Source organism: Sciurus carolinensis, chromosome 1, assembly GCF_902686445.1.
Source record: "Sciurus carolinensis chromosome 1, mSciCar1.2, whole genome shotgun sequence".
In the NCBI taxonomy this organism is placed as follows: domain Eukaryota; kingdom Metazoa; phylum Chordata; class Mammalia; order Rodentia; family Sciuridae; genus Sciurus; species Sciurus carolinensis.
This window is the reverse complement of record NC_062213.1, coordinates 165359087-165381486: the sequence shown is the minus strand read 5'-3', so window position 1 is coordinate 165381486 and position 22400 is coordinate 165359087. Positions and strand designations below refer to the sequence as shown.

Below are 22400 nucleotides of genomic sequence, written 5' to 3'. Positions count from 1 at the left end.
TTTGAAAAATACTTTGAAAGCCTGTCCACTGGTTTCTTTTGACATTACTATATAAAATTTTTAAAGTGTCTAAGTCTGGATTTGAGAGAATTGCCACAATGTGGAACATTTATGCATAAAAGCATTCATGTATTTTGGGACACCAAGATCAGATGTTTAAGCTCTCCAAAGAATAGGATAACTTGACTCTCTCTAATAAGAAAGTTATAATTTAGAAATTAAGAATTAATTATTTACCTAAAATAGATAATCAGGAATCAAGAGATTAAAATTTTAGTCCCAGTTGTATCATTAATACCCTTCGGAAAGTTTTCTTCTCCTTTTCTTTCTCTTCCCTTTTTATATTTCTAGGTGCTGGATACAGAACTGAGCAACTAAGAAGAGATGGGAAACCTGCTTTCATTAAGTTCATATTCTAGTAGGGTCAACAAAGTAAGAAAATCACTACATACATAAGATAATTAGACTATGTTAAGTCCCATAAAAGGAAAACTAAAAGGTCCTCTAATAGAAAAATGGAACTAGCCTCCTCTATGGGTGGTGGTTATAAAAGACCTCTAAGAGGCAGTCTTTATGCTGGAACCTAAATGATATACATAGAGGTAGCCATTTAAAGAATAGTCCAGACAGAGAGACTGAAATGGCAAGGTTCTGTCCTAGAATGGCAGAAAAGAGTCTACTGTGTTTGAAAAACCAAGAGAAAACTCTCCCAGCTGGGACATGATGAGCCAGGAGGAGTAGAAAATATAAATCTGTGGACAAAAGCAATGACCAGATCATGCAGAAACTTGGAGGAGGCACAGAAGAGAATGTTTTGTTTTAAGAAGAGCACTCTTACAATTCTGTTGAGAATGAAATGGAAGAACAAGCAGCAGGCACAACCAGGTGGAAGGCTAGTGTAGTGACTAGATAGTATATGGTGGTGTGTGGAGCAGGATGGTACCAGGAGCTGGGGGGAGAACTCACTTGAAGTGTATTAGAGATAAAGAACTTGTTTATGGTTTAGACATGGGGAATAAGAAACAAGGGATGAATCATGGCCGACTTCTGTGTTTTTGGCTTGGGCCTGAGGGTAGATGGTGATGCTATTTATTGAGAGAAGCATGAAGTTCCACTTAGGCACACTAAGTTTGAGAACTCTGTGTGGCAACCAAGAAGACATGGTTCACTCAAGTCTGGTGTGCTCAGAGAGGAGGTGTGGGCCTGAGATACAAACTGGAGAACCACTAGCACAGAGATGACATTTAAAAGCATGAGAATAGAAGATATTTTTTAGAGGAAGTGTGGTGAAGGAAGAGAGGAAGGCCTGGTCAAAGATGACTTCAGTGGACGTGAGAAAAGAAGATGGAAAGCCCTGAAGAGTTAATGAGGACTTAAGTCTGGTTACTCTAATAAGCTCTCCAAATCAAAATAACAGCACTAGATAAAAACATTAAAGAATTTTTTCTTCTTTACCATTGGGGATTGAACCCAGGACTTTGCGCAGGCTCGGTAATGATTCTACCACTGAACTACATTCCCAACACTTTTATTTTTTAAATATAAATTTTATTTTGATACAGGGTTTTATTAAGTTGCCCACATTGACCCTGAAATTGTGATCCCTCTGCCTTCACTTCCTGAGTAGCTGGAAGTGCAGGTGTGTGCCTGGCTTAAAGAAATAATCTTTTAAAAACGTCATTCTAGTTTAGCAACAGATAGCTGGGAAGTTAAAACAAGGAGAAAGCTGGAATCCTGTGAGATAAGCAAACTCTCATGAAGCCGGCTTTTACTCCACAGGCGTCTGTGGAAACCTGGTGATCTCAGCTTCCATCTTCATGATAAATAGGACACAGCCAAGGTGGGGGCAGGGAGGCCTCGGAAGGTTCCACCTAAAGCTGGAACCTAGAGGGTCATATCCACAGGTAAGATGAAAAGGAATACCTACAGAAGAAAAGAAAGGAAATCTGTCTACTCTTGATTTTGGGACTGTCTGGAAAGGAGAACAAAATTCAAGAATCTGTAACCACAGAAGTGCCATCATATGACTTTACTACACAAATTCCCACTGAATTTGTCATCTGAAAAACCTTACTGTATACAATTTGGGGAGTCTATAAGTCTGTGTTTTGATGAAAACCAAAATGTTTTCTAAAGTGGTCCCAGACTATGGTGTTTCCAGGCAGCTGGAAGAAGTGCAAATAAATCTTTTTTGGAGGAAAAGAGCTTTTAACTCAGGCCTCAAAAAAAACAAACCTAGATTAAATTCTAAGAAACATGAGTTTACAGAAAAACAAGTAAAAGTATATTTACACACCCAGAACAAGTAAGAAAAAGCCAGAAGAACCAGATCTTTAGATATTAGACACAAAATATAAACTAAACATTAAACAAACTTCAGGTTGAAAAGGAGTCAAGAACATGGTATAATGAAAAGTAACTAAATAGTCAAAAATGCCAAATAGAATTTTTATATAAATAAAAATATAGGAACTGAAGTTAAAGACTTAAATGAACAGGGTAAATAGATTAAATGCAAATAGAAAAAAAGAACCAGTAAACTGGACTATGGATCTAGGAAAAAAAAAAAAAATGATCACAAATGTAGCACAGAATGACTTGGTCAAATTAAACCACCAGAAGAAGAGAGACTAATGGGAAATAGGCAATATTTTAAATGAAAATGGTTCAGAAATTAATAGAACTAATGCAAGATACTAATCCTTAAATTCAGAAGCCTAATTAATGCAAAGCAAAATAATAAAACAATATGTCGGTCAATTCCATGAGAATTCAACTGACAAACATCAAAGAGAAAGACAAGATCTCAAAATACACCTAGGGAAGAACAACAGATGAGGGGGTAGTGATCTTGGGGAAACATGCTAACATCTTTATGTTCACACGTACACACACACACACACACATACACACACACACTCTGAACTTTAGGTTTTGTTAGTGAATGAATTAAAAATTTGGGGTAACGAATTAAAGAATGACTGGGAGGGGACAACCTGGAATCTTTTATGAGTTATGGATGTGAAGGGGAGCAGAGAACCATGCTGAAGTTAGAGAGGATATAATATTAAGGGCAGAATATTTAGAGATCAAAGCATACTGCATACAATGGGAATGATCCAACAGTGAGGAAAAATTTGAGGATAACAAAGAAGGAACAGAAAACCTAAGGAGCAAAATAGTTTAGAAGGCAAGAGGAGAGGGGATCTAGGACCTTGGTTAGAGAGAGAATTCCTCTGTGGTAATAAGAGGAGTACAGGATCAAACCTTTCTGTTCTCAGCTGTGGCACATGGGAGCTGAAGGGAAGAAGGAATGTCTGCTGAGTACTTACTATCAGGAACCAGTAGGTTCAGTGTTTCTATATCCATTTGTCATTTAATCCTTACTACAAACTTGAAGAGACTATAGTATTTTGGGAGACCGTACTACCTATGGTTAAAGAAAGCAGACTCTGGAGCTGGGGTGTATGGGTTCTTCTTATGACCATGCAATTGGGCTTGGGCAAGTATATAACCTTTATCGCAGTTTCACACATATGGAAGGAGGGTAAAAATAGCATCTAACTCAAAGAGTTATTGTGGAGATTAAATCCAAGTATGAATTCATTGCTCTCACACTCAATTCTTAACTCCTTTCTGGAGTATTGCCTGACCCACCAACATGGCAATGACTACTCCTTCCCCTGTATTCTATATACAGTATATATTATTCTAATTGCAACTACTGTTTATCATGCTATAATTTTTTGTTCTCATATTCTCTCTGCTATACTACAAGCTAAGGATCATATTGTTGTTACTCTTTATATTACAGACGAGGAAACTGGTTTATATTTATATTTTCCAAACTTAGAATAATGCCAGACACACAGTAAATGTTCAATAAATGAGCACTGAACTAAACCTCTACTTCTACTAAAGCAGTGGGCAAGTTTCTTACTAACTAACACAAACTCCTTTAAACTGTTTCTCAAAAACAAAACAGTGTTTGAATTAAAGGACTATTTAGATTACTTATGGGTATAGAGTTATTGACACACTGCAGACCTTTCAATAAAAAAAAAAACTGGTTCTGGGCCTAAAAAAGCAAGTTTTAATGCCTATGGAATTTAAGACTTACATTAAGAGACTAACTACTAGATTTTTTTTTTTTAGGTACAATTAGTTACTTCAAGTCATCGAATGCTTTAGTCTCTCAAATCTTTCTACTGGGGGATACCAGTTAAACTAAAGTTCTGATTATCTATATACAGGGCACCAAATTTATTTCTTACTTTACCAAATGTAAGTTTAAATGTATAAAATTCTCCATGATATCAGTTAACAGCCATGTAATATTTGAATAAATTTTAAGCAATTTTATGAACTATTTGGAATATTTATAATTTTCATAGATTATTTTTATCTTTCCATATAAATTACCATTTTCATAGCACAAAAAATATTTTTCAAGCTTCTGTCTATAAAAAGAACTATGAAACACAACTATATTTACCTTTTGGAAAGCAGATACAGGTGAAATAGCAAACATATTTCCCTCTCCAAACACTTCTGCCCAATTCCTTTGTGACACTTTCATTCTGTTTTTAAAATGGTATTCATTATCAGGATTGAAAGCCTAGATTCAAAGAGAATGGAGAAATGTTATTACCTACTTCTATAGCAAGGCATTAGCATTAAAAAGAAGGTAAAAGCATAGTCTTGGACTCCTTCATTAATGGAAACTTTCAAGAACACTGACAAAGTACACGCCTTGGCTGGTGCAGAGGAGCAGAGTACTGGGGTGGTATTCCCCAGCCCTGTTTCTGCTCACTGGGATGGGGTAGGGTGGGGGGAGACAAAACAGAGAAGTCTGACTCTGGACAGGGCAAGTGTCAATGTCCCTGAAGCACTGGGGCTGCCACAGGCAGAGCTGGGTCATAGGACAGTGAAGAGAAAGTTAGGAAGGGAAGGGAAGGCATGAGCTTGGGGAAAGGCCAGAAACCAAAGAACAAGAACAAAAGCTTTAAGATGTGCATAATCAGGGAGAGTGACGGGAAAACTATTTAATCATTCTATGAACTGAACTTAAAAATAAAAAAAAGAAACTCCATATTTCTTTCAAACTAAACAAAGAATTGTTGCTCTGCTTTTTAAAAATAAAAACAAGGACTCTAGGGGCTAAGTTAATATCTTTAATAATAAAATCATTACTATTCATTATTAGATAATTACAAGCCAAAGAACATCAAGTATTTTAGACAAAATCAAAACACAAAGTACTTCATTCTAGAGATACTATACCATTGTAAGCACACCCAGGAGACCAATGGGAATTGGATCTTGTTTTATTCTCTCTGCAACCAGTTCTATTAATAGCATCAACATGTTGTAGATTCCTTCATGAATTTCAGTACCCCACTTGTGAACAGCACTTGATGTCAGGAGCTACAAAAACATAAAGGGCAGTCTAGAGTCTAACTTGAAAAAAGAAAATAAATTCACAGTTTATCAGGTCAATTTCAAATAATCAAAAGATTATGACCAAAATACCTTCTTTTATGCATATGACTTGATTTAAAAGGACCCTCAGCTGTACACCATCTATTTCAAGAAAATAGCTTGCTTTTCTTAATTTTACTGCCCTTACATGAAAGCAGTTTGTTTAAAAGGTAATTTTTATTTGTTCCTATATTTTTCATTATTCCTACAGGATGTCAAGTGGTATAAAGCAAGTAAAAATCTGACATCGATTCTAGATACTACTGTATTCTAGCCGTGTGGCTGTGGACAAATGTGCCTGGATTCACAGGGTCTCAGTTCTCATCTTTAAAGAGGGAGAATTCTGGCCCTCTTCAAACAGATATTACCACTACTGAGATATAACAAACATGAAAGCATTTTATAAATGTTAAAGCACTGTATCTTGATAGCTGGATATTAATATTTCTAGAATCCAATTCATGCTATATATTTCATGGATTCTAATGTGCATACTGTTTTCATTTTCTAACATCTCAGAAGTAAGCCCCTATCTTCCCACCTATTGACAGAACTCTAAATGTGAACAAATTTTAGAAAAGCCTTACTAATTTATTGTCCCCCCTCCCCCCTTTTCATTGGGATACCAGGGATTGAACTCAGGGACACTCGACCACTGAGCCACATGGCCAGCCCTATTTTTTATTTTAGAGACAAGGTCTCACTGAGTTACTTAGCTTTGTTACTGAGGCTGGCTTTGAACTTGTGATCCTCCTGCCTCAGCCTCCAGAGCCACTGGGATTACAGGCATGTGCCACAGTGCCCTTTTTATTCCTATTTGGTACATTCGAAAGTAGTATTTAACTTTTTAAATGTTTAAGCAAATCTAAAATAGCTTTAAGTGACAAGATACCTGAACACTATTTACTATATAACTATTTTTCTTAAATATAAACATCAAATATAAATCAATGGTACATCTTATAATAAAACAGTTTCTTAAATTTCTTAAAAAAGAGAGAATCTGGAGTCCCAATCCTCAGTCTTCTAGTCCTTGTGGCAGTCTAAATCAGGAACAACTGCTGGAACAGGGAATAAGAAACCACAGAATTTCACTTGATCTGGTGTGTTGGTTTCATGATTTTGTTAAGATTTCCCTTGAGAGGGAAAATACTATGCAATGAAAATTTCACCTTGATCACATTGAGAACTTCTTAAAAGGAACAGTCTGACAGAGAACAAACTTCAGTAAACATAGACAGAAACCTCTGTTCCAGATTTTTCTAAAAATCAATTTGCTGCACTATTTGCTCAAATGAGCAAACATCCTAAGACTAATTTTATATAAACCAGTGAGTTCTTACTTTTTTCAAAAAAAATTTTGACTACATATTCCTCCTATATTTAAAAATTAAATAGCAAAACAAAATGAAACAGATTAACAATGAAGGAACTTCATGAGGTTACAAAATAAAAATGTATGTGAATTAAGCACCCTCTCTCTGCTATCATCTCATTTACTTTTCACTTTGAAAATGCAGTTCTGTCTACCTTCTGGTAGAGATGGGGAAAGGCAGGCAGCACCCTTGTGGGGTTGAGGCATACAAGGTTTAAACATAATGATGTTCTACAGCCAAAACTAGATGATTTTCTCTTCCTGAATATACTAGAAAGAATCCAGATTGGCCTGAAGGTGAAAAGTGAAGAACACAGAAATAACAAGCTCCTTTTGTGCACTTCATTCATGTAGTCACTTATTATTTGTACCCCTACTTCTTAAAAAAATATGACACCTTGTAAGAAAAGTCTGGTGATGATGACAGTCAACATACCAGGAAATACAGCTAAAGGAAATAGTACCAATTACATTAAATCCTACCAAGTTTTCCAGAAGCCCAGCCTAAAGGCATGCAACATTCTGCAGCTTTCTTGACTGAATGAAACAAAGTATGGCCAATTGATGGGGAGGAGAGAACATTTAGGGCTCCAAGCTTAAGAGAATTTTACATTTTTTACATTAACACAACAATTGCATAATGCAGTGTTGCTTTAAGCTTATAGTTTTATAGAAAAACAACTGATCAACCATTTTACTATTTATTTTACTGGGCTACCTGCAGCTGAGGACTCTCCAGAGCATCTCTGTACAGGGGTTGAGATGGACCACATTTCTTTTCTTTTTTTTTTTTTTTTGCGGTACTGGGGAGCGAACTCAGGGCCTTGTGCTTGCGAGGCAAGCACTCTACCAGCTGAGCTATATCCCCAGCCCTGTACAGGGGTTGAGAAGCATCCATCAAATAAGCAATTTATTGGTGAACTGACCTAACACAGGACTTTCTAGACCTAGAGATCCTCCACCCAAAAGTCCTTTTCTTGGACTAATAATTCCTTTTTTCATAACTGCAAATAAACTTGTATTTTCTTTCTCCATAAATTCATGCATATGATACCTGTCACAATATATATTACATTATAGTCTGCTACTTTTTAAAGCTACTATTATTAAGGGTCTCACTTACTTTTTAGATGATTTTAAAACTATATATTGGTATATATAAAATCCTCTAAAATGAAAATGTCTTGATCCTACATAATCTTAAATCTTTAAATGTCAATTTAAAAAGATTTCTCCTGTTTTTCAAAGAGGAAGCTATTTTGTTCCCAAAATTAATTTAGTTAATTTTTTAAACTTGAATCAAGGGAGGTATGTTTACCAAACTGAGATGGAAATAATCATTTGCAAATGACAGTTTGTTTCGCTGAGTTTTAAGATAAATACAAACTTTACCCATCTGTAGTTCTAATGATTTACTTGCATATGGAACAAAAACAGACGTCAAAATTTAGTAGTACAAGACATCAGGAGACTCATTCATTCATTCAACCATGATTACTAAGCTCATTTTATAAGCTAGGCCCTTGGTTATCCTCTAGTAGGGAAAACAACAACGTCTACGAAAGACATAAGTCTCTCCTCTTGTGAGGATTGAAGACTCATGTCCTGAAATGGGATCATGCTGAGTCAGACTGCTTTTAAAAACACATTCCTGTGATCTATTCCTATTTTAAAAGAAACTGCTAAGAGATGTGAACAAGAAGAGAGCAAGCATACCACTCTGGTTCTGACAGAGATGTTGCCATATGTATGCCATTTTGTCAGGAAGGGTATCTAACCTAGTCAAACTTTCAGTAGTTTAAAACATCTCCATCTGTCTCAGTAAAATAAGAAGCATAAAGTGACTCATATTTTGGTAAATGAATACTAAGTGTCACAATTCTTAGTTTATCTAGATGTACAATTTCCTAGTATAATTAAGTCTTAGTCTATTCTTCAGCAATTTAACAGTAGAAAGCAAAAGTCGTATTCAATCAAAGACGAGAGCAAATGATTAGATAAAAAAAATTAAATCATCAATAAGTCTCAAATTCAGAGTTGATTTTTTTCCTATTGGAGAATTCCTCAGTTGAACAACATTCATAAACCCGGTCTTACACATAAATAACTAAAGCTAAAGGTTTGCCACCTTTACTCCCCCACCCCAAAATCAAATTAGCAAATTTTTCTTACCTTTTTAAATGCTTCAGGCATACACCTATCCATAAATCTTTTACAATTCTCATCAGACTCAGAAAGACCTTGGCAAAATAAAGAAAGAATATACTTCATTTAAATTTTGTGTAGTTTATAAAAATCTTACATCTTTCCAAATTCATACACATGGAGCTATTTATCATAGAAACCTTAATTTTAAGGGGATTATTAAAAGTAGAATATAAACATTCTCCTGAAATAAGGGGCTGAGAAATAACCATAGCAACAGACAATAAATATTAATTAAAATCCAAATGGTTTATCTTATGTTTCCATGACAGAATAACTTCAATGGTCTGATTAAATAGCTAATAAAACAGCAGCAGCTACTTATTATCCATTATTGCTTTCCTAAACAGCTTTATAAAAACAGACATTGTTAACAAATGCCACAATCACTCTTCTTCCCTATAACAAATCGATGAACTCTGCATGATAAAATACACAGAACTGTGTCTGGCACATTTCACACAGTTTAAGTGATTAATACTAAGTGAATGAATGAATCCACTGTAAAAGCATACTTTGGAAGAAATGCATTTCTTTCCTAAACTTAATGATTAATTTTAATCACTGGGAATACTGCTGAAAAAATTTCCTTTTTCCTTTTGTTCAGACCCACTGCCAAGCACAGTTCCTAGATCCTAACAAGTACACAACAAATATTGCTACTGGGAAGCTAATTTTAAATGTACCATAAAAGACTGTTTGTATTAAATCTAAATCTAGTCAAAATAGTTCATTTTGATGTGTCTCATTTAATTCTGGTAGTAGACTATACACTTTTCATTTTTTTTTTTTTGGCGCTACTAGATATTGAACCTAGGGCCCCCACGTATGCTGGGCAAGTGTTCTATATCACTGAGTTGCATCCCAGTCCTTTTAAAAAACTTTATTTTGAGACCGGGTCTTAGTTAGCTTCCCATGCTGTCCTCTAATTTGCAATTCTCTCCACCTCTGCCTCCTAAGGAGCCGAGATTACAAGCATGTGCCACCACACCCTACTATGCATTCTTAATAAGAAAAAAATCCTAAAATAGTGGCCCTATTCATTTTATTTTAAAATAATTTAATATGAAAAGTGGTTTTCATATAGTATAGACTTTCCTTATATTGACACCTGTTCTTCTAATCTATTGACATTTTATTACTCTATTAACTTTATTTTTGTAAAACACTTAAGATGGTTACTAGGCACTTAATAAGCACAAAATGTGTGTGAAATAAACATTACCTTTTTCTTTCTTTCTCTCGTTCTTTAGTAGTGCCAGGGACTGAACTCAGGGTCGTGAACTTGCTAGGCAAGTGCTCTATCACTGAGTTAAAACCCCAGACACTTTCTACTCTTAAAAACAAACAAACAACAACAACAAAAAAAAAACCAGAACAAAAAAAATCTGAATTGAGCCCAAATTCAAAGCATTCCAAGTTTCTGTGGAAAAAGTTAATTTCAATTTCTATAAAGCTTTTCAATTACATTTTAAATGATCTTACACTCTACTAGAGCTAGAAGAAAACTGATTAAAGCTTTTTATTCCACAGGGCATAAAACAAGACTAAGAGAATAAATGATCTGTCCAAGACCACACAGATAAGCAATGAGGAAAGCCAAGATTAAACTCAGTCGCCTGTGAAAAAAATTTCCTCAGGTGTTCTGAGGTATGTGAAAGCTTACCAAGTCTTGCTAGGTAGGTAGAAGCCAACAGGCATTTGCCTAGTGATTCTTCTCGCTTATACGGGATGGACCAATGATCAGTCAAAACACGGCTTTCCAGTTCATATAAATTGGTTGTAGGGAATTCAATTCCTTCCCCTGAGCAGTTTCCATTTTCATCATTCTTCTGACAAAAAGGGATTGAGATAAAAAGCAAATATACGAGTTAGTGACTCCTCTAAAAATCTAGAATTTAACACAGAACAGATGATTCATGTGTGGTAGCTATTAATACCAACAGTGTGAATTTCATCCCTCTTTCTCAAAATTGTATCTTTCATCAATAATACCTCAAATATTCTCAATTTTCATCATTCTGGCATTCCCTACTCTTTCTCAGGTGATCTCTTTCTTTGCAAACACACTCTCAATTTCTCATGAGATACCAAACCTGCCTTCATCTCTAGCCATCCTATTCTCGCCTCTTTCTTTTTTTCACGGTGGGAATAAATTTCCCACAGGTATGTAACCTGCTACTTTCCTCTCCCCAGTGCTTCATTTCTGACACACCCCTATCTGGATTCCAGAGTCCCTACTGCCCTATGGTGTCTACTGTTACCTTCACTTCTGAGCTTGGTATCATTAACTCCAGTAATCATGTTCCAGAGCTTTCCTTACTTCTCAGGAGTATCTGAACTTCTACCCACCCTCACTCCTTCCTCTTGAAATGCTAGAATTCTCTTCTACATTCCTATTTTCCTCCAACATTGGTTATGGCTGTTTCTAGTTGGTCTCCTCTTCTGGTACACCCTCCCCTCCTCTTCCAAGACATCAAATATCTCAGTCCTCAAAAATCAGCACTAAGCCCTCTCTTCTTCTCATCTATCTCCCTTGGTGATCTCATCTGCTCCCCAAATCTCAATTACCTCTACCAGCAGATGACTGATAAATTTCTACCTCCAGTTTAGACCTTTCTTTTGGGCTTCAGACCACAAATGCAAGTGCCTATTGGGCATCTTCTATAATTAACAGTGTGTCCCAAATCACATTCATGTGCTTCCACTCGATCCTTGTACACATCTCTGTTTTCCACCCTAGTGAATGACATCACATTCATCTGGCACATGGCCAGAAACCATGATGTTGATTTAACACTCTATTCTCCTTATCCTATCCCCATGCCCAAGACCCAGTGATGAAACCCAAGTTTCTCTCAAATTCAACTGCTTCTAGTTATCTCCACAGTGAGTCTAGCCCACACTACCACAGTTTTTCCTTGAATTATTTCACCAGTTTCCTACCTGGTCTTTCGTAACCACATATACCCATTTGCTCTCCACACTGATCTTTATACAACACAAATCTGATATTAACTCTACAATACCTGAATGGCTTCCCTTTGTTCTTAACATTAGCCCAAATCATTTTTAAAATATTCTATCAGAGCTTGAACAGCCCATCCTGAACCTCTCTCTCTCCAGCTTCTCTGAGACTTAGTTTCTTGACAGGCACAATGTTCCCTGCGCCAAATTACTTTTCCAAAAGGCCAGAGCAATACTTCTGGTTCCTATTTCTTTCAGAATCTGTCACTCTCCCAAATTCTCCTGTCCCTGAACTAGGGTGGGACTGTGTGTTTGTCCTTGCCTTGATGAACAGAATGCAGAAGTGACATGATATCTACGCCAAGGTCATAAAAGGCAATAGAGTTTCCTACTGGCTCTCTCTTGGTGCATACACCCCTGAACCAAGATACCACATCATGAGAAGCCAGGCTCAATGGAAAGGTGACATGTGGGTATCCTGTCCAACAGCCTCTCTAAGATACCACCAGTCCCTAAAGACCAGGGAAGGAGCCTTCAGGTGAGTTCGGCCTCTAGCTATCACCTCTAGTCTTAGCCTTCCACATAAGGCCCTAGATATGGGACAGCAGGAAGGGCATAATAAATGGCTGTTTTATGCCACCATTCCTAACTTACCCTTTGCCCTCTTTAGCCTACTTAAATTGGTTAAAAAGTAAATTGTGTGTATCTTTAACTCTTTCAGTAAAGTCTTTCCAGAACTTCTAACCTCAGAGTCCTCCAATCATCCTGAACCTCTCTTTCACAGCACTACTCACAAATACAATTTGACATTTATTTGTGATTCATTGTTTGTCCCCAGCTCCGAGCCACAAGACCAAGCTCCATGAACCTTGTCTATTTTTGACAACCTCTAAAATCTCAAGAACCTAGTACCTAAATACTGTTGAATGGAAAAATAATCCATGCAAAGATACAACTTTTAAAGGGTTAAGTGTCAGACTTTCCTTTAGATACGTTCACAGCATGCTAATTTGTAACAAAGCAACTGATCTCCAAACTGCCTAAAACCTACTCTAATTTTTTTTTGAAAACCTACGTATTTTCACAATTCACTCCATAGTTAAATCATTAGAAATAATTCATTCCACTAAAATACCTTTAACTTCAATGAAGAAAATGCCATAAATGTGAAGAACAAAGAAAAAAAAAAAAACAAATTCCAATTCCATATCAGTGGTATCTAAAGGAATCTAACACAATATTTTTTTATGTGTAAACTGGGATGAAAATAAGATTTTAAAACAGGGAGGCAATTAGGTGTGGAAGACAATGTAAACTGAGAGGTGAAAAGTAAGAGTAGTGAAGTAAGTAGATTTACAATTATAATGTATGAGGGAAATTTAGTTCTTAAAAGCACAATACTTTCCAGAAATACATTTATTTCATAATGAACAAATAAATAAATTTTACTTAAAAGGAACCAGAGGGGATCTAAAGAGTAAAAACTTTAAGATATCCTGAAAAAAATTCACTTGGCCAATTCTGAAGTAGGTTTATATCATTACTTAGGAACATCCAAATTTAATTCCTGTAAGCTAATAGATCCAGTTGATGAAATCATCAAACGTAACCAGTAGCCATAAAAACTGAAAGCTTCATTGGGAAAGGGGAGAAAATAAAAGGATCTTTAACATTATAAATTATAGACTGAACTGTGTTTTCCCCAAATTCATGTTGAAGCCTTTAGTCCAAATGTGACAGCACAAAATCATTACCTGTGGGGGACTGTTACAAGAACCCCTCCCCATGGATATCAAAATACATGGATGCACAAGTCTGTTATTTGCATATAACCTACCTATATTCCTCCTGTACATTTTAAGTCATCTCTAGATTACTTATAATACCTAATACAATGTACATACCATGTAAACAGTCATTATGCTCATGGTTTATGGAATAATGACAAGAAAATAAAGTGTACGTGTTCAGCATAGACAAAATATTTTTTTCAAATATTTTGAATCCTTATTAGCAAAACCACAGTTATCAAGTGCTAACTGCATTTGAGAAAGAGCCTTTAAGGAAACAATTAAGGTTAAATGCGGGGTCCTGATCCTATAAGGTTGATGTCTTTATAAGGACAGGAAGGGACCCAGAGGCATCTCTCTGAGAAGGCGGAGGAAAAGCCAGTGAAGACAGTGCAAAAGCAACCGTCTGTAAGTCAAAAAGACACTTCCCCAGAAAACAACCCTAATGACATCCTGACCGTGGGGTTGTGGCCTCCAGAACTATGAGAAAATAAATTTCTGTAGTTTGAGCCACCCAGTCTACAGTTTTTTGTCATGGCAGCTGTAACAGATTAAATGCTTAAAATTTTTAACCTAGGGCCAAAGATACACAAAGCCCCACACACTTACCAGTTGGCTGATTCTGAAGTAGGTGTATGCCATTACTGTGCAATAGCTATCATTAATATCTACAGAAGTTAAAAGATCAAATCACATATGAAATCATCAAATGTACCTAACAGCCATTAAAATTAAGAGGCCCCCTAAGGGGGAGAGGATCCTTAACATAATCAGTAAAAAAATAACCATCATGTGCTTCCTGATATGATGTACTGTACTCCTGCCCAAAGTGTCTTCATTGGAAACCCCAAATAAGGAACAGTCTAAAACATGTGTCCTTTGTTCTTTAAAAAATATCATGCAAAACTGAAGGAAAATAGGCAGATAGGACAACCAGATACAACACTGGATCCTGAAACAGGAATTTTTCTTTACTTCTTGATGTCAAAGGACTTTAGTTAAGTTTGGTTTTGATAACTATAGTACATTGATGTTAAGAGAATATCCTCATTTTTTAGGACATATATTCAGAAATATTTTTATTAGTTCATCTTTCATTGCTGTAACAAAATACCAGAAGTGGATAACTTTTTATGGAAAAAAAAAGTTTATTTAATTCAGTTTTAAAGGATGAAAGTCCAAGATTAAGCTGCCCCACTGGTTTGGCCTCTGGTGAGGACCTTATAGAGGATGAGATCATGGTGGGAGTATGTGTGATTGAGATCACACTACCAGATGGGAAGCAGAGAGCCATGCAGACTTTTGTAACAACTCTGTCATGAGAACTATCTATCATGGCTCGCAGGGTTCTACAAGAACTACCTTAAACCCATCTGAGGGTACTGACCCCACTGACCTAAGGAACTCCCTCTAGACCCCACCTCTTAAGGTCCTACTACCTCTCATATCACCACACTAAGGACCTAGTTTCCAACACCTGAATGTGAAGGGAAAACCACAGCAATATTTATGGGTAAAGGAAAGGGTACCATCTTTGTAAATTTATTTTAAAAACAGTTCAGGAATGACAACACACACACACACCATACATGCATGCACTTAATACATGTCAGAATATTTATATACATACATACATATAGAAAAATAAAGCAAATGTGAAAAATGTTAACACTTGAAGAACCTGAGTAAAAATGATCTAAACGTTCTTTGTAATATTTTTGCAACTTCTCTGTAAATTAAGGATGTTAACTGTAATTCCCATGACAACCACTAAGAAATTACTTTAAAAATATGTGGTGAAAGAAACAAGGGAATTAAAATGGTACACTGGAAAATATATACTTAATACAAAAAAGAGGAGTGATGGAGGGTTAGAGGAAGAGTAGTATGGAAGATATATATGGAAAACAAATAGCAAAATGCAGGTATAAATCCTGACTTATCGGTAATTATATTAAATGCAAATAGACTAAATAAGCACCCCAATATAAAGAGGGAGGCTGGCAGAACAAATCAAAAATATGATGCAGGACTGGGGTTGTAGCTCAGTGGCAGAGCCCTTGCCTAGCACGTGTGAGACACTGGTTTCAATCCTTAATACTGCATGGAAAAATAAATGAAAAAAATAAAAGCAAGCTATCCATCTGCAACTACCAAAAAAAAAATATGATCTAACTATATGCTATCTACTACAGACACACTTTAAATACAAAAATACAAAGAAGTTAAAAAAAAAAAAAAGGATGTAAAAACATATCTCACACACACATAAGGGAAGCTGGAGTGGTTATATTAGCATCAAGTAATGGTAAGATAAATATATTTCTACCAACTAAGACAAAGATTTCATGAAAGTCAATACAACAGGAAAATAAAAGGACAGAAAGAAACCATAAAAATAATAATGAAAAGAACTGGATATCAGAAAAAAATTAAATACTATGTGAAAAGTTGTTAGTAGAGACAAGGAAGGCTATTTTTTAATGATAAAGGGTTAACCCATCTTCGGATGAAATCTTCTGTTAAACCTAACAATTACAAACAAATATGCATCTAATATCGGATACCCAAAATACAGGAATCAAAAAGAGACACACTGCAACAATAATAGTTGGAAACTTCAATACCTCTCTGGAGGTGAATAGAATTAGGTAAAAGATTATCAATTAGACCTAAAACACATTTACAGAACATTCCATGCAATTATAGTAGAACACAGAGATTCTTCTCCATTGTACATGGAACAGTTTCCAGGATAAAACATATATTAGGTTGTAAAACAAGCTTTAACACATTTGACAGGTTTGAAATCAGAAAAAAAAAAATGTTCACTGACCACAATGTAATGAAATTAGAAACCAATACCAGAAGGAAAGTTGGGGAATAAAAAAATGTGAAAATTAAACACCACATTCCTAAATCACAATGAGTCAAAGAAGAAATCACAAGGGAAATTGGAAGTGCTTTGAGGTGCTCATTAAAATACTAACAAAACTCACATAATACAGCAAAAGCAAAGATTAGAGAGAAATTTTCAACAGTAAATGCTTGTATTATAGAAGATAGACAATCTCAAAATCAATTACCAAACCTCCCACCTTAGGAAACTAGAAAAAGAACAGTAAACTAAACCCAAAGCAAACAGGAAGAAGAAAATAATAAAGATTAGAGTGAAAATAGAGAACTGAAAGAATAAACAAAACCAAAAAGTGGTTCTTTGAAAAGATAACAAAAGGGACAAAACTCTCGCTAATTGATCAAGATAAAAACAGAAAAGACTCGAATTTAATCATAACCAGAATGAACATCACTACTGACCTAACAGAAACAAATATGACTATATGGTAAACTATCAATAATTGTATGCTAATAATAGATAGCCTAAAAGAGATGGACAAAATTCTAGAAAAACATGAGCTACCAAATTTGACTCAAGAAATACAAAATCTAGAGGCAGCTCAGCACAGCGCTTGGACTCGGAGCAACCACTGGGGCTCCGGGAGGCTGCCTGAGGAGGAGCTGCGTGGTGAGCTGTTTGGATTCAGAACGACCGCTTCTGAACACCGGGGTTGCCCGGAGGAAGAGGAGGAACATAGCGGGTCGCTTGGTCTAGGAGTGACTGCATCAGAGTCACAGGCAGTTGCCAGAGGAGGAGGCAAGTGGTGAGTTGTTTGACTCAAAGTGACCACTCCTGAACACCCGGGGGGCTACCCCGAGGAGGAGGAGGAACAGGGTGGGTCACTTGAACTCGGAGTGACTGCCTAGGGCTACGGGAGGTTGGCGGGAGGAGGAGACGCGAAGTGAGTTGCTTGGACTCCTAGTGACTGCGTCGGAAACCGGGCTGCTGTCCAGTGGAGGAGGTGTGTGGCGGGTCTCTGGGTATCGGAGCTATTGTACGGGGCTCCAGGTGGCGGCTCAGAGGAGGGGCCGCATAGCCAGGTGATTAGGTGCAGAGCAGGGTCCCAGGACCGGCTTCTTGCTGGAAGAGCTGCACAGAGACACGCCTAGGGGCGGAGCGAAGTTTCCAGGACTGCGGGGAGATTCTCTGAGGAGGGGCAACCTAAGGAGACTCATCTGCGAAGGGTGAGGCTCCCAGGCCCAGGAGGTAGGTCTGGGCCCCTGGGAACGTTGCAGAGGAAGACAGCCCAGCCCAGGCGGTAGTTGTAGATTGAGGGGAACCTCTAGGAGGGGAACTGACCAGCGAGACCTCCCCACTGGGTGAGTCTTCCCTGCCGGGGGAGGTTTTCCCACAAGGACGGTAAAACCAGAGACACAGGCACTAACAGGCCTTGCCTCAGCCTGCAGCCTAGTTCTCCTTTGGATGACCATTGGTCAACAAGTGGAGGCATCTCTGCCCACTATCAAGGAATATACACCACCTGAGGGTTACCATCCCTAGAGAGGCAGCTTCCTTGTGGAGCACCGCATTATCAACTTCCTCCAAGACTGCAGGCTACTGAAGGATAAGAGGGGATATACTAGCAATCTTCAGGGACATTATAAGTCAATAGAGGAAATCTGCAATATCTTAAGGACCCACTGATTCCTGAACAATATGAGAAAACAAGGGAAGAAAATACCCCAAACAAATCTAGATGTTACATCAATAAAATCCAACGACAGCATGGCAGAAGAAATGACAGAAAGGGAGTTCAGAATGTACATAATTAAAATGATCAGGGAAGCAAACGATGAGATGAAAGAGCAAATGCAGGCATTCAATGATGAGATGAAAGAGCAAATGCAGGCATTGAATGATGAGATGAAAGAGCAAATGCAGGCATTGAATGATAGCACCAATTGACAGTTAAAAGAGCAAATACAGGAAGCAAAAGATCATTTCAATAAAGAGTTAGAGATATTGAAAAAAACCAAACAGAAATCCTTGAAATGAAGGAAACAATAAACCAAATTAAGAACTCCATAGAAAGCACAACCAATAGGATAGAACACCTGGAAGACAGAACCTCAGATATTGAAGACAAAATATTTAACCTTGAAAATAAAGTTGAACAAACAGAGAAGATGGTAAGAAATCATGAACAGAATCTCCAAGAACTATGGGATATCATGAAAAGGCCAAATTTGAGAATTATTGGGATTGAGGAAGGCTTAGAGAAACAAACCAAAGGAATGAACAATCTATTCAATGAAATAATATCAGAAAATTTCCCAAATCTGAAGAATGAAATGGAAAATCAAGTTCAAGAGGCTTATAGGACTCCAAATACGCAAAATTACAACAGACCCACAACAAGGCACATTATAATGAAAATACCGAACATATAAAATAAAGACAGAATTTTAAAGGCTGTGAGAGAAAAGAACCAAATTACATTCAGGGGAAAACCAATACGGATATCAGCAGATTTTTCAATCCAGACCTTAAAAGCTAGAAGGGCCTGGAACAACATTTTTCAAGCTCTGAAAGAAAATGGATACCAACCAAGAATCTTATACCCAGCAAAGCTTACCTTCAAATTTGACGATGAAATAAAATCTTTCCATGATAAACAAAAACTAAAAGAATTTACAAAAAAAAGCCAGCATTACAGAACATTCTCAGCAAAATATTCCATGAGGAAGAGATAAAAAACAAAGAAGCAAATCAGCAAAGGGAGGAAATATCCTAAAGGAACTGTCAAATAAAGGAGGAACCAAGTCATGTCAAAAAAATAAATAAATAAATAAAATTAAAAAAAAAATGAACCAAATGACCGGGAATACAAATCATATCTCAGTAATAACCCTGAATGTTAATGGCCTGAATTCATCAATCAAAAGACATAGACTGGCAGATTGGAGTAAAAAGAAAGATCCAACAATATGTTGCCTGCAAGAGACTCACCTCATAGAAAGAGATACCCATAGACTAAAGGTGAAAGGATGGGGAAAAACATACCATGCACATGGACTCCGCAAAAAAGCTGGAGTATCCATCCTCATTTCAGATAATGTGGACTTCAAGACAAGTTAGTCAGAAGGGATAAAGAAGGACATTTCATACTGCTTAAGGGAAGCATAAATCAGCAAGATATAACAATCATAAACATCTATGCCCCAAACAGTGGCTCATCCATGTATGTCAAACAAATCCTTCTCAATTTTAGAAACCAAACAGACCGTAACACAATAATACTAGTTGATTTTAACACGCCTCTCTCACCACTGGACAGATCTTCCAAACAAAAGTTGAACAAAGAAACCATAGATCTCAATAACACAATCAATAATTTAGACTTAACAGACATTTATAGAATATACCATCCAACCAAGAGCGAATACACTTTCTTCTCAGCAGCACATGGATCCTTCTCTAAAATAGACCATATATTATGCCACAAAGCTAATGTCAGCAAATACAAGAAGATAGAGACACTACCTTGTATTCTATCAGATCATAATGGATTGAAGTTACAAATTAATGAAAGAGTAAAAAACAGAAACTACTCCAACACCTGGAGATTAAACAATATGCTACTATATGATGAATGGATAACAGAAGATATTAGGAAGGAAATTAAAGAATTCTTAGAGGTAAACGAGAACAAAGAAACAACATATCAAAATCTCTGGGACACTATGAAAGCGGTACTTAGAGGAAGATTTATTTCATGGAGCGCATTTAATAAAAGAAGTAAAACTCAAAAAATAAATGACCTAACACTACAGCTCAAAGCCCTAGAAAAAGAAGAACAGACCAACACCAAAAGTAGTAGAAGACAGGAAATAGTTAAACTGAGAGCTGAAATCAACGAAATTGAAACGAAAGAAACAATACAAAAAATTGACAAAATAAATAGTTGGTTCTTCGAAAAAATAAACAAAATTGATAAACCTTTAGCCACACTAACAAAGAGAAGACGAGAGAAAACCCAGATCACTAAAATTCGGAACGAACAAGGAAATATCACAACAGACACGACCGAAATACAAAACATAATTAGAAGCTATTTTGAAAATCTATACTCCAACAAAATAGAAAATTTCGAAGACATCAACAGGTTTCTAGAGACATATGAATTGCCTAAACTGAACGAGGAGGACATACACAATTTAAATAGACCAATTTCAAGTAATGAAATAGAAGAAGTCATCAAAAGCCTTCCAACAAAGAAAAGTCCAGGACCAGATGGGTTCTCAGCTGAGTTCTACAAAACTTTTAAAGAAGAACTCATTCCAATACTTCTCAAAGTATTCCAGAAAATAGAAGAGGAGGGAACTCTCCCAAACTCATTCTATGAAGCCAATATTACCCTGATTCCTAAACCAGACAGAGACACATCGAGGAAAGAAAATTTCAGACCAATATCCTTAATGAACATCGACGCAAAAATTCTAAACAAAATTTTAGCAAATCGCATACAAAAACATATTAAAAAGATAGTGCACCATGATCAAGTGGGTTTCATCCCAGGGATGCAAGGTTGGTTCAACATCAGAAAATCAATAAATGTCATTCACCATATCAATAGACTTAAAGTCAAGAATCACATGATTATTTCGATAGATGCAGAAAAAGCATTTGATAAAATACAGCATCCCTTCATGCTCAAAACACTAGAAAAAATAGGGATAGTGGGAACATTCCTTAACATTGTAAAGGCCATCTACGCTAAACCCATTGCTAATATCATTCTAAATGGTGAAAAACTGAAAGCATTCCCTCTAAAAACTGGAACAAGGCAGGGATGCCCTCTTTCACCACTTCTATTCAATATCGTCCTTGAAACTGTAGCCAGAGCAATTAGACAGACCAAAGAAATTAAAGGGATACGAATAGGAAAAGAAGAACTCAAACTATCCCTATTTGCTGATGATATGATGGTATACTTAGAGGAACCAGGAAATTCCACCAGAAAACTTTTAGATCTCATAAGTGAATTCAGTAAAGTAGCGGGATATAAGATCAATGCACATAAATCGAAGGCATTTTTATATATAAGCGATGAATCTTCAGAAAGAGAAATTAGGAAAACTACCCCATTCACAATAGCTTCGAAAAAAATAAAGTATTGGGAATCAATCTCACAAAAGAGGTGAAAGACCTCTACAATGAGAACTACAGAACACTAAAGAAAGCAATTCAAGAAAACCTTAGAAGATGGAAAGATCTCCCATGTTCTTGGATAGGAAGAATTAATATTGTCAAAATGGCCATACTACCAAAAGTGCTATACAGATTCAATGCAATTCCAATTAAAATCCCAATGATGTACCTTACAGAAATAGAGCAAGCAATTATGAAATTCATCTGGAAGAATAAAAAACCCAGAATAGCTAAAGCAATCCTTGGCAGAAAGAGTGAAGCAGGGGGTATCGCAATACCAGATCTTCAACTCTACTACAAAGCAATAGTAACAAAAACGGCATGGTATTGGTACCAAAATAGAAAGGTGGATCAATGGTACAGAATAGAGGACACGGACACAAACCCAAATAAATACAATTTTCTCATACTAGACACAGGGGCCAAAAATATGCAATGGAGAAAAGATAGCCTCTTCAACAAATGGTGCTGGGAGAATTGGAAATCCATACGCAACAGAATGAAACTAAACCCATATCTCTCACCATGCACG

General features: G+C 36.5%; 1 protein-coding gene across 3 annotated transcripts in view; it reads right to left on the bottom strand.

Moving 5' to 3' along the window:
- Positions 1-22400, bottom strand: part of Usp24 (ubiquitin specific peptidase 24) — a 140202-nt gene that overhangs the window by 91170 nt on the left and 26632 nt on the right. For 2 of the 3 annotated variants that reach the window (XM_047538442.1, XM_047538426.1), the window contains exons 2-5: positions 10728-10893; positions 9029-9096; positions 5284-5427; positions 4496-4618 (exon numbers count right to left, since the gene is read on the bottom strand). In XM_047538442.1, coding sequence (XP_047394398.1) covers positions 4496-4618; positions 5284-5427; positions 9029-9096; positions 10728-10893 — 501 coding nt within the window. The remainder of the gene's footprint in view (positions 1-4495; positions 4619-5283; positions 5428-9028; positions 9097-10727; positions 10894-22400) is intronic. The other variant, XM_047538437.1, reaches the window with a different exon arrangement.